Source organism: Balaenoptera physalus (assembly GCF_965194825.1).
Source record: "Balaenoptera physalus genome assembly, chromosome: 17".
NCBI lineage: Eukaryota > Metazoa > Chordata > Mammalia > Artiodactyla > Balaenopteridae > Balaenoptera > Balaenoptera physalus.
In genome coordinates, this window is record NC_138895.1 from 9034358 (window position 1) to 9046839 (window position 12482).

Consider the following 12482-nt stretch of genomic DNA (forward strand, 5'->3'; position numbering starts at 1 on the left):
CCTCCAATGGCTTCCACCTTCCACCTGGTGCCCACCACCTAACTGCCCTCCACCAGCTTGTGGGCGCCCTCCAATGGCTTCCACCTTCCACCCGGTGCCCACCACCTAACTGCCCTCCACCAGCTTGTGGCCGCCCTCCAATGGCTTCCACCTTCCACCTGGTGCCCACCACCTAACTGCCCTCCACCAGCTTGTGGGCGCCCTCCAATGGCTTCCACCTTCCACCCGGTGCCCACCACCTAACTGCCCTCCACCAGCTTGTGGGCGCCCTCCAATGGCTTCCACCTTCCACCTGGTGCCCACCACCTAACTGCCCTCCACCAGCTTGTGGGCGCCCTCCAATGGCTTCCACCTTCCACCCGGTGCCCACCACCTAACTGCCCTCCACCAGCTTGTGGGCGCCCTCCAATGGCTTCCACCTTCCACCTGGTGCCCACCACCTAACTGCCCTCCACCAGCTTGTGGGCGCCCTCCAATGGCTTCCACCTTCCACCCGGTGCCCACCACCTAACTGCCCTCCACCAGCTTGTGGGCGCCCTCCAATGGCTTCCACCTTCCACCTGGTGCCCACCACCTAACTGCCCTCCACCAGCTTGTGGCCGCCCTCCAATGGCTTCCACCTTCCACCTGGTGCCCACCACCTAACTGCCCTCCACCAGCTTGTGGGCGCCCTCCAATGGCTTCCACCTTCCACCCGGTGCCCACCACCTAACTGCCCTCCACCAGCTTGTGGGCGCCCTCCAATGGCTTCCACCTTCCACCTGGTGCCCACCACCTAACTGCCCTCCACCAGCTTGTGGGCGCCCTCCAATGGCTTCCACCTTCCACCCGGTGCCCACCACCTAACTGCCCTCCACCAGCTTGTGGGCGCCCTCCAATGGCTTCCACCTTCCACCTGGTGCCCACCACCTAACTGCCCTCCACCAGCTTGTGGCCGCCCTCCAATGGCTTCCACCTTCCACCTGGTGCCCACCACCTAACTGCCCTCCACCAGCTTGTGGGCGCCCTCCAATGGCTTCCACCTTCCACCCGGTGCCCACCACCTAACTGCCCTCCACCAGCTTGTGGCCGCCCTCCAATGGCTTCCACCTTCCACCTGGTGCCCACCACCTAACTGCCCTCCACCAGCTTGTGGGCGCCCTCCAATGGCTTCCACCTTCCACCCGGTGCCCACCACCTAACTGCCCTCCACCAGCTTGTGGGCGCCCTCCAATGGCTTCCACCTTCCACCTGGTGCCCACCACCTAACTGCCCTCCACCAGCTTGTGGGCGCCCTCCAATGGCTTCCACCTTCCACCCGGTGCCCACCACCTAACTGCCCTCCACCAGCTTGTGGGCGCCCTCCAATGGCTTCCACCTTCCACCTGGTGCCCACCTGAGCACCCTAGCCTCTAGGCCGTGAATGACCTCAGCCAGCAGGCGTTTCAGCCTCTCTGACCCTCAGTCTCCTTGTCTGCAAGCAGGGTAATAACACCCACATGCTGGGAAAACTCGACTCCCTACCTCAGCACTTAGCAGAGTAAGTGCAGTCAGTAAAAGTGGTCTGCTTAGCCTGAAAGTCTTTTTCTAAGCGTTTCTTCTGGGCACACTGGAAGAGAAAACAACACTTTCTAGAACCCCAGAAGCTTCGTCCCTGTGTGTCTAGCTCTCCTTTTCTGCCCAGAGAATGAAGATGAGAAGAAAGAGAACCTTCTGTACCCTATGCTGCCCTTCCAGCTGCTCAGAATCCTTGGTCCCCTCAACCAGGCTGAAGTTAATATCCCCACCGTGTGACGGTCAACAGAGGATCCGAGGGTACAGGGGAGGGGAGTGGCCGCACCAGGGAATTATCACAACTTCTAGGCGCCGCACAAAAACCTACACAGGATGGATGCAGGAGCTATTTCATTTTCATTCTGCTCCCCAAAATGTAGCATAATAGGAAATGTTAAACAAAATAAATACACATTACCTACTAGAAATAGGTTAAGAAAGAGGTTGAAGGTACGCCTTTGTGATTTTAGTCATCAAAAATGCTATAATATTCTAAAATACTAGTAAGTATAAGATGAACCAATTTTGTTATGTAACGAAACAAAAAATAATATACTTCAAAATAATGACAATGTAGAGAAGAATTCTGCATTTTATTGCACTCAAATAACATTCAACAGAAGATGATTACATTATTTTTAGAAAATCCACTGATGTTGCCCAGCTTGGCATACATCTGTGAAGACAAGGCTCATTCACTGAGATATTTGGAATTAGAAAGTATGTGAAGTCGACCACAGCATAATGAATCCTCAATGTCCAGAGTTCTAAAGATGATTATATACAAAAATCCAGCAAAATTTATTCTACGCATTTATCAGTTCTATGTCACTCCTAAGTTTCCCTAAAAAAATATGGCTTTATAAAAAGTAGTGTTCTATAACTCACCATACGGAGTAAGAGCTTTATGAGATTTTTGAGTAGCAACTCTGTATTACCCAGATCACAGCTTTAGAAAATTATTGCTTCTTTACTAACATATTACTTTGGGTTTCACTACACTACGGTTCAGCATAACTTACTACATTGTACCGATGACCTCTAATGATAAAAATATAAAATCTCTTTGATTTTAACCCTAAAAGCAGAAAAAATGTCACTTTATCTTAAAACAATGTGAACATGATCAAGAGCTCCCTGGACACATAAATGAAACCACTTCTTAGAGTTTTTTTTTATAGCTCAGGGTCCTTTCAAAATGAGGGTGTAGCTACCTTTTTTTTCTAACAAATGAGTATTTTCATCACGGCAGCTATCTCTGAGTCACAAATTACTCACACTAAAAATAGAAGAAATGCTTCAGCGTGGAAAGGAAAAGGCTCAAACACTGTCAAACAGCAGCGGGCCTCTGGCTTGTGAGCACTTTTCACACACCCTACATCACCAAGCCAGAGGCCCTGTGGACTTTTATACACGGAGCGGGCTTCAGCGTTGTACGGGCGTTACTTAACCAGCCAAAGGCAGAACAACCTTTACCTTATGCACCAGTAATTGATAAGAGACTTTCTAAAATTTAAACAAATACTCACGGGACTACAGCTATTCTACAATCACTCCGAGGTGTGGAAAAGCATTTTTGCATGATGTAACAGGCCATTCCTTTCCCCTGCGTCCTAACAATAATTTTCCCCCCTTATTTTGAAAAATAAATTAACCATGATAATTTAAACTTTTATTGAAATTTAAATTTTTTCTAATTAACAAGCTAAAAGCTACAGGAATCTCAAATGTTGAGTTTTACCCTGAATACTCGAAGCTAATGTAGCAATTTTTTATAAAGGTATTGCTGCAGATATATACAACGCAAATCTTCACAGCTAATAATGACCCCATCAGTGTTTTTAAGACACTCTTAGTGGTTTTAAATCATGTTTCCCACAGTGTATACAAGTCAGCCCAACATAGTTAGTGTTAATTACGGATAAGAGATATTAAAACCCTGCCATGACAATTGCTGCTACATCATCAATACGATTATTAACTATTGTCTGAAAAACACATAAATGCAGGTAAGACTAAAAGCTGTGTCACAAAAGGAAAAAGAAAAGAAATCCAATGGATCCACTAAGGCTATCAGAAAAGGACATGCAGGAATGTAACATCACATGTGATTTTTGTTTCTAAAAAAAAATACACTAAAATGCCAGTGGACTATGGTTCATTCAAAACATCTTTAGTGTTCATTCCCAAAGATCTTGGTCTGCTCAGAAATTACTTCACAAGATCTATCCCAGCCATCTTTTGCAGCGTATGGGTAAACGGGTCCTCCTGTGGTGGTAAGGGCAGCCTTTCTGAAGCTTTAAGTATCTGCAAAAATAAGGGGAAATCTAAATTAAAGGACCAACTAGACATAGACTGTGAAACTGCTTCATTTTTACTCTACTTTTAAAAAACCCACCAACAGAAGTAAATGCTTTTTTTTCTTTTTTGGATTGTTGTTGTTTTTAACAGCAACAGGGAAACAGAACGATTCACTACCTGGAGCAGTCCCTGGGGCACCTACTACTATGAAAGTAGTTCCTACTACTTTCACTGCAAAGCTAAGGAAAATCAGAGGTTCTCTAGAGCATCTGAGAATTACAACTGAATTTTAAAATGTCAGTCTTTTGAGAAATACAAGCATTAAATTTCTCCCATCAATGTTTTCACTGTATTAAAAAGAAATGCAGGGCTTCCCTGGTGGTGCAGTGGTTGAGAATCTGCCTGCCAATGCAGGAGACACGGGTTCGAGCCCTGGTCTGGGAAGATCCCACATGCCGCGGAGCAACAGGGCCCGTGAGCCACAACTACTGAGCCTGCGCGTCTGGAGCCTGTGCTCCGCAACGGGAGAGGCCGCGACAGTGAGAGGCCCGCGCACCGCGATGAAGAGTGGCCCCCGCTTGCAGCAACTAGAGAAAGCCGACGCACAGAAACGAAGACCCAACACAGCCAAAAATAAATAAATAATGAGTTAATTAAAAAAAAAAAAGGAAATGCAATGGGGGGGAATCTAGTATGGCATTTGAAACACAAATATAGGAAGGATTTTCAAGGGGCAACAGGATACTGTAAGTTGCAGTTAAAATATATTACTTTAATAATCTTATATCAATTTTAATGTTACTGAAGATATAAGTGGTTGGTAAAAAAAGTATACAATATTTTAAAAGAAGTAAAATTCATTCTGTCCAACTTTGAACAAATATTTTCTTATTCCGAACTCTAGTGTCTGATTTATTTTACTACCACAGCATTGAATCTATGTTACAATTAGAGTAAAAAAGGAGTTTCTGCACATAAAGGCCAGTCAAATTTTGATACAATTTCTAAAGCTGGATTGTGATCCATCCTTCCTCCCTCCCTCCCTCCCTCCCTTCCTCCCTTCCTTCCTTCCTCCCTCCCTCCCTTCCTTCCTCCCTCCGTCCCTTCCTTCCTTCCTTCCTCCCTCCCTTCCTTCCTTCCTTCCTCCCTCCCTCCCTTCCTTCCTCCCTTCCTCCCTCCCTCCCTCCCTCCCTTCCTCCCTCCCTCCCTCCCTTCCTTCCTCCCTCCCTCCCTTCCTCCCTCCCTTCCTTCCTCCCTCCCTCCCTTCCTTCCTTCCTTCCTTCCTCCCTCCCTCCCTTCCTTCTTTCCCTATGTATCTGTCTACATGTGTGCATACGTGTGTGTGTGTAACCAGAAATTTTTGTATAAGCAGAATTATTTGGCGCTAATGAGAAGTAACTGGAAATTATACGTATATTTTTGTACATCCAACAGAAATGAATGTTTGTCTACCAAAAGACATGTATAAGAATATTCATGGCCGCTTTCTTCATAATAGCCCCAAACTAGAAATAGTCCCTGCAGCCATAAACATAAAAAGGAATTTTTAAATGGAATATTACAGTAAATAGCAGTGATAAAACCAATAACTATAAATATCAAAGTGGATGAAGCTCACAGTCATAAAGATGAGCAACAGAAAACAGGCACAAAAAAAGTGTATATATGTATGTGCGTGTTTACTTGCGGTTCTATTCAATCAAATTCAAAGGCGGGCAGATCAATCTATGATGACACAGGTCAGAACAGTAGTTACCTTTTGTGGGCGTGTTACTGGGGGAGGGGAGAGGGAGAGACCTCCAGGGGCTGGAAGAACTCTGCGTAGTAGGTACAAGAATGTATCACACGTACAAGTCCATCAAACTGTACCCTCAACATGTGAGCACCTCCCTGTGTGTAAATTACACCTCAACAGAAAGTTTTAAAAGATGCGTTTGACCTTAGGTTCTCTTAGAATTCAACCATTAGCTGGAGTGTGAGGGATAAGCATTTCTGCAACCTGTGCAATCAAAAGTCCTGGAGACCATGGGAACTTATTCAAAGTATGAGTGCTGATAACAAGGCAAATAACGTAAAAGCTCAGTTACAGTTTTGAATGACTCAAATTATGCCCCTACATATTTGAAGACGTCTCCACTCAGAAGTAGTCCACCAAGCTGCAAACCCAGCATCTCCAAATTCAGGCCAGTGGTCTCTGCTACCCTCTGTTCCTCCCGCCTTCTGTATCTCCATTAAGGTTCCATCATTCATCCATTTAAGCCAGAAGCACAGGAATCAAGCTCGACTCTTCCCCCTCAACCAGCCCGTCTCCCACCAAATTACCTCCACCTCCAAGGTCCGTGAAATCCATCCCTGCTCTGCATCCCTGCTCTGCATCCCTGGCACCAGTTCCAGGTCCCATCACTTCTGCTTAGATGAACACATCTGCCCCCCGACTGGTCTCCACCTCCACACAGGACTCCTCTGTTCAAATGTGGATCTGATCATACGACTCCTCGGCTTGGAGTTTTTCTGCTGCTTCCCTGCATTTTCAGGCCCACATTCAAATTCTCAAACATCGTTTATGAGATCCTCCGAGAAGCACCGCCTGCCCATCCACACTGTCTTCTTACACCTGTACCTGGCACACCACCTTGGTCTTTGTGCTGCAAGCACTTGCCGTGCCCACCCCCGACGTGCCAGCTCCTTCACTTCCAGCACCTCCTCAAGGCTCCGCTCCAGCACGACCACACATGGGAGGCCTTGCCTCACGCTTGCACTCTGGGCCCCAAAGTCGGGTTAGTTCCCCCTCCTCCGGGCGCTGCCCTGTGTACCACTCTGAGAAGCTAATGACGCCGTACTGGTTGTTACCCCCAGCTGTACACCCACGGGTCTGTGAACCGCTACAAGACAGGGACTGTATTGTTCACTGTGTGTCTTCACTGTCCGGGGCAGAGCCTGTACCATAGGAGTTGCTTGATACATATTTCTTGAATAGATGAATGATCAAATCAGTAACAATGATATGCGTATTAGGCACTTACTACCATAAGCTAAGACCTCTAGTGCTGACAGCGTAAAGCTGGTTGTGCGTCTTACTGGTCAGTATTAGAAAACGCTGGGTGACAGGGGAGTCATGAGTGACAGCTCTGGACAGATGCAACGGAGTGAAACCATCACCCCTGCTAGAATATTCAAACGTGAGATGAGTTACAAATGTTATCTCCATTTTCAGAGAGACAAGAGCAAGGAGACCTACCCAGAAACACAGATGCTCACATATCTTCATTACAAACAGCATGATTATCATCACAAGACATAACTGTTAAGTTTTTTTTCTGGCGTGCCATGACAGAAAAATTGTTAAAGGAACCAGTTAGTCAAATGGCCTTAAAGTATTGCTTGGCAGGAAATTTAATTTCCTAAGCGATTCCTTCATAAGCCATTCAATCTGTGCTATGTATGTTTATGCTGTCATATTGCTAGAAATATGCTGTATGATTTCAAGTAAAAATATGACTTTGAGGACAAAGGTGAAAACCCACTAAAGGAGCAGAGGTTCCAAAATCAATTTTTTAAAAAAACACGGTATTCAAAATGATTGACTTCTAATATCAGAATGATCAGTTCTTAGGATTGACTTTTTACATCCTTGCCAAAAGTATGCCAGCAAAGCACTGACAAATTTATAAATATAAACAAGAGATGGCAAAGTTTAAATTATTGGACAACTAACTTTTCCACAATGAATCATAATTAATCTTCAACATTTCTGAGTCTTAAGTGAAGTGCTAAGGCATGTTAAGAAAAAGATGCCAAAGAATACAATATCTCTGCTTTTATCACATCAAAACGGCTCTCAAAACGCATCAGCTTTTAGGCCTTCATTTATGTGATATCCTCTAGAGCACAGAAGCTGAGTGTGTGAACTCTGGAGCCAAAATGCAAGAATTGAACTCAGCTCTCCCACTTGTCAGCTCTGAGACATCAGACAGGTTCCTCTGCCTTGCTGTGCCTCAGTTTTCTCATCTGTAAAATGGAGATAACAGCATGTCTACCTCTTGGGCTACTGGAAATATTTACTAAGGGAGTTAATTCATGTGTGTGTCTAGAATAGCATGACATACATAATGCTTAATAAAAGTTAGCACTGCCTCCTGGTAGGTGGCTAGATACAATAGTAAATTAAGACAATTCCCACTCCATGGGATTATCACAACGATAAGTAAGTATGTTATTATGAACTTTAATGCACAATATTAAGATTGTACAACAATCTTAGAAATCTTAGAATTCTTAGAAAGATCGGGGAAGGCAAAGTAATCATCAGTTAGATTCTGAGGGCCAGGAAAAACCGATATCCAGCATTTTGCAGAGGGCCTCAGTTTGCATTTTCCACTGAATAAGAAATTTTAAAGATTGAAAGGTAGTAAGGAAATGGGTCCCACAATTGTTTCCTCAGTTCCTGCATCACACAGTTCAACAGTGTTGCAAAAGCAGTCACCTTACTGTACAAAATAGAGACTGATTTATGAATATTATTCTTTTGTAAGATTGAATAATTTTAAAAATGTAATATAAAGTAAGACTAAGAAGATAATAGGAAATAAGCAAACCCAGTGCAATCATTACAAATAATTATTGCTGACTCTCCGCCTCGTATCCTCTTTGGTAAAGGTCAAACTACAGCCGTGCGGTGCATCACTCAAATTTTTATGACACCAGAATGTAAGACAAATGCATTACAACTGACAGGTTACAACTCCTGGACCAGGTCTTTCAGAATTTAGCTTCTCTTGATCCACCTCAAAGATCAGGCTAATTAATTACTAAACAATAAGAGCCACAGCCACCATTTACTGGGAGCTCATTGTGTGTCAGGAGGTATGCATATGAATCAAATCTTCATTTTCATTTACTTCAGCTGTTAAACATCTCACCAAAAAAAGCACCTTATTCCAGCCCCCCAACCACTTAGTATTTTGTATTTATGTTCCAAGGAAATTCTTGGGCTTCATTTATAAAACACCAAAGTAGAAGCACAGAACTTTTTGGTAAGAAAATAATATTACGTTTCACACCTTCATTCAAGTCAGGTAAATATTAAAAAATATCAACTATAACTAGAAAAAAGTCAGTGTTGTAGAAACTCGTTATTTTTAGGAATACTTATAAAACAATTTTCTTTAGAGGAATGGATAGTAATCAAAATGCAAATTCAGTAACCTGCCCTGCATCCTCAGGTTAGAAACAAGGCACTCTGTGAAGCATTGCTCAACAACAAAGAGGAAATTACAAAAGCAGGACAGAAACATCAACCTTCCTTGCTCTGTGCATCTTTCCTAAACACAAAATATACACATATGCCCAGCAGTCATCTTGTAAAAGATCAATTTCTCCATGGATTTCTTTTCTCATTCATATCACAATACCAACAATGCGGTTCCTTTAGTATTCGTATATATTCTAAATGTACAACATACAACAACTATCAAAATCTAAAACATCCCAACTGTTAAATAAGCAAATATGAGCTGTGGTGTAACTAAAAACACTCTTTGATTATAAAAGGTTTTTTTCCTCTTGAAATTTAGTATTTCAATAAATTTTGGAAGGCACAATTATTTCTACCAAAATCAGTAATACGAATGTACATCATCGCTACAAAATTCACATTAAGCATAATGTGAAAAATGTGAGTAAAAATTGAACCAATAAATGACACAGAAAGAAAACAAATGGAAATAAAACAGAGAAACAAGAAATACATTTGGGAAAGAGGTGTTGGAAAATCCTCTCCTAATGAAACATTTTTTTCCCACTTTGAAAGCAAGAGGTTTCTATGTTAATTTCCGATTGCAGGTATGGTTAATGTCACCTCTAAAACGCATTTGAAAGCACAGGCCTTGGTTGAACTCATTGATGATGAGTTTAAACTCACTGATGATGAAAGGGACATGCGGGGGAAGGGAGGAAAACACAGAGGGACGGGTGTAGCACAGTGGGCTGGCAGGAAGGACTGCCTGGGTCACGCGGGGCACAAGGATGTTCTCGGGGAAGACAGGGGGAGGAGGAGGACCAATGTCACTAATTTAAGCACTATTAAACTTTTATCTGAAGGCAAGTCTGATTCCACATCCTCCATCAGATAGCCTGTTGATCAAAAAAAAGGAAAAAAAAAAAAGCCTACCTAACTTCCACTACTATCACCATCTATAATGGCAAAAATCAAACAGTACTTTGATCATGAATACTCATCAAATTCTAGCTCAACAAATATGTACTAGACTCAGTCTGATGTCTATTTCCCATTACTTTGGCTCAACTGACGAAAACACAGAACATTTTCTTTTTAAATTTAGGTATAATTAATCCTCCTCTCTCGGGAATTCTACTCTTCATAGAATCATTCCATCTAGTGCATCAGCAGCATCTTTTAAATTAAACAAAAAAGGAAAAAGCAATACATCTGACAAAATGCCATACCTGGTGGTACTTCTCGCTGTTCCTCTGCAGGGGGCATGTGCACCTCTAAAATAAATAATAAATAAATCATAAATCATAAAACACTGCATTACAGATTGCTGACCAGTATTTAAAATACAGACCACTGATCTTTAAGTTACAGTGATCATTTTTACAGACTTTTTGGGTGTTCAATTGCACTTATCATAAAACATTAGGTTTTTCCACCATCCCAACAAAGAAAAATCAGCTATAACTTCGTAAAATGTTGTATATTTCTCAACTGTCCTGAACTACAGGCTTTAAAACATTATCTGCCTAACTGACTGACCTCAAAACTCACAGTCTGGCAAAGGAGATACGAACTAAAACCTAAGTTTTCACCACAATTTTGCATCAGACTTGATAAGAAAGCTGAGGAAAGACATTTAAAGCATCTCGTTTCTTGTTAATGGCACAAAAAGTTAAATAGAAACAGAATCTTAAAAATATATCACTATCTTTAATAAACTTGCTTTTGAAAAATAATACTCAAGGTAACATATTCTAAAACTAGCCAGAAATGTGGATATGAATTTTAACATCTAGTCTTTTTCCTTGGCTACTTCAACCTACTTATAACAAAAGAAACTGTAAGCCTCACCACTCAACAGTATAATGATATATTGACCTGATTCACTCTTTAAAATTACATCACATGTTTACATCTTCATCCCTAACAACCCCTGTAACATTACCCTAATCGAGAGGTAAGATTGTATCTGCTTTCCCTTTGCTCAAGATTTGTAACAGGCTTTGGTCAAAAGGAGGAATTTTTATTAGCATTTTCTAAAACTCAAAATATTTATGCAGCTATTTTAATCATTTTTCTTCTTGCATTATTTTGCTTCTACTTTTAAGAATGATACATGCTCAGAACAGCTGGAAATATTTTAGATAAAAGTAAAAAGGAAACAGAAAAATATCACATATTCTCCCTGAACCCTGTTAAGCTTCTGCAAGAGTTCCTTCTTCTAGTAGCAGTACCACGAATGTTTACTAGCTTTCTGTGTTGTGACTGGCTTGTTAATGGTTTGCCTATTTATTTGGTTCTTAATAATCTAGAGACATGTTAGCACTTTACCAACCTGACCAATATTTTTCTCAGAATTTCTTTTACTTTTGTCATTTTAGGTGCATTTGAAAAACGTGTATGCATCATAAAGTATTAACCACATCCGTTGTTATTTTCATCCCTGATGTTATACTAAGAGACATTATTATTGTGATAAATTTTCATCCAAATTTATTCTGAAAAAAATGTACATTTAACAAACTTACCTGAAATGTATTTTGGTAATGATATAACAAGAGGATTTTTTAAAAGAAATAGTTTGTTATATTAGCACAACCTGAAAGTTTTGCCTATTGATATAGCCTACTTTGTCTTACTCCGGGACTTTGTAAACCCACTTCAGTATGGCTTTGACTCCCAGCAATTTACTCAAATAGCTTTTGCTAAGATCACCGACATTCTCCACGTTGCCAAATGCAATCGGTGCTTCGCAAGCCCTGAAATTCCAATGGCAGTAGCACAGAGCACACTCCTTCCTTCCTTTTGCTCTTTCCCATCCTTCCCTACTGGTTTGCTCCTGTCTCACTGGCTACGCATGTTCCCTCAAACCTCACAATGTTGGGATTCCTTAGAGCTCAGTCCTGGAACTGTTGGTCTACTCCCTCTGCACTCACCTCCAAAATGATCTTATCTATTTCCATGGAATGGACACCATCTCCGTGGTGATGGCTCCCAAGCATTCCTATCCATCTCAGATCTCACCCATCTAGCTCAGATTGGCACATCCAACTCCCTACTTGACACCTCCACCTGGGTATCTCACATAATTCCTGAACATAAAATATCTAATATGGAATCCTGGATTTTCTTCCCTAAACCAGGAAAGAAAATCATTTCTTCTCAGTAAACAGCCCTAACATTCAATAGTTATTTCAAATCAAACCAAAGGCCCCCTTTATTCCTCTTTACTTCACAACCATCAGAAAGTTCCATCAGTTGTAATTCTAAAATACTTTCCAAGTTTAAAACTTTCCCCTCCATTTCCACTTCATGGTCTTCCTCCAGGCCACCATGATCCCTTCTCTGGATTAGGACACAATAATTTCCTAACAGGGTGGTCCCTGCTTCCCTTCTCGCTCCATCGAATCCA

General features: G+C 42.1%; 1 protein-coding gene across 11 annotated transcripts in view; it reads right to left on the minus strand.

Moving 5' to 3' along the window:
* The window catches only part of ASPH (aspartate beta-hydroxylase), a 262991-nt gene that overhangs the window by 156183 nt on the left and 94326 nt on the right, over positions 1-12482 (minus strand). For all 11 annotated transcript variants that reach the window (XM_082433632.1, XM_082433630.1, XM_082433621.1 and 8 more), the window contains one exon: positions 10300-10344. In XM_082433632.1, coding sequence (XP_082289758.1) covers positions 10300-10344 — 45 coding nt within the window. The remainder of the gene's footprint in view (positions 1-10299; positions 10345-12482) is intronic.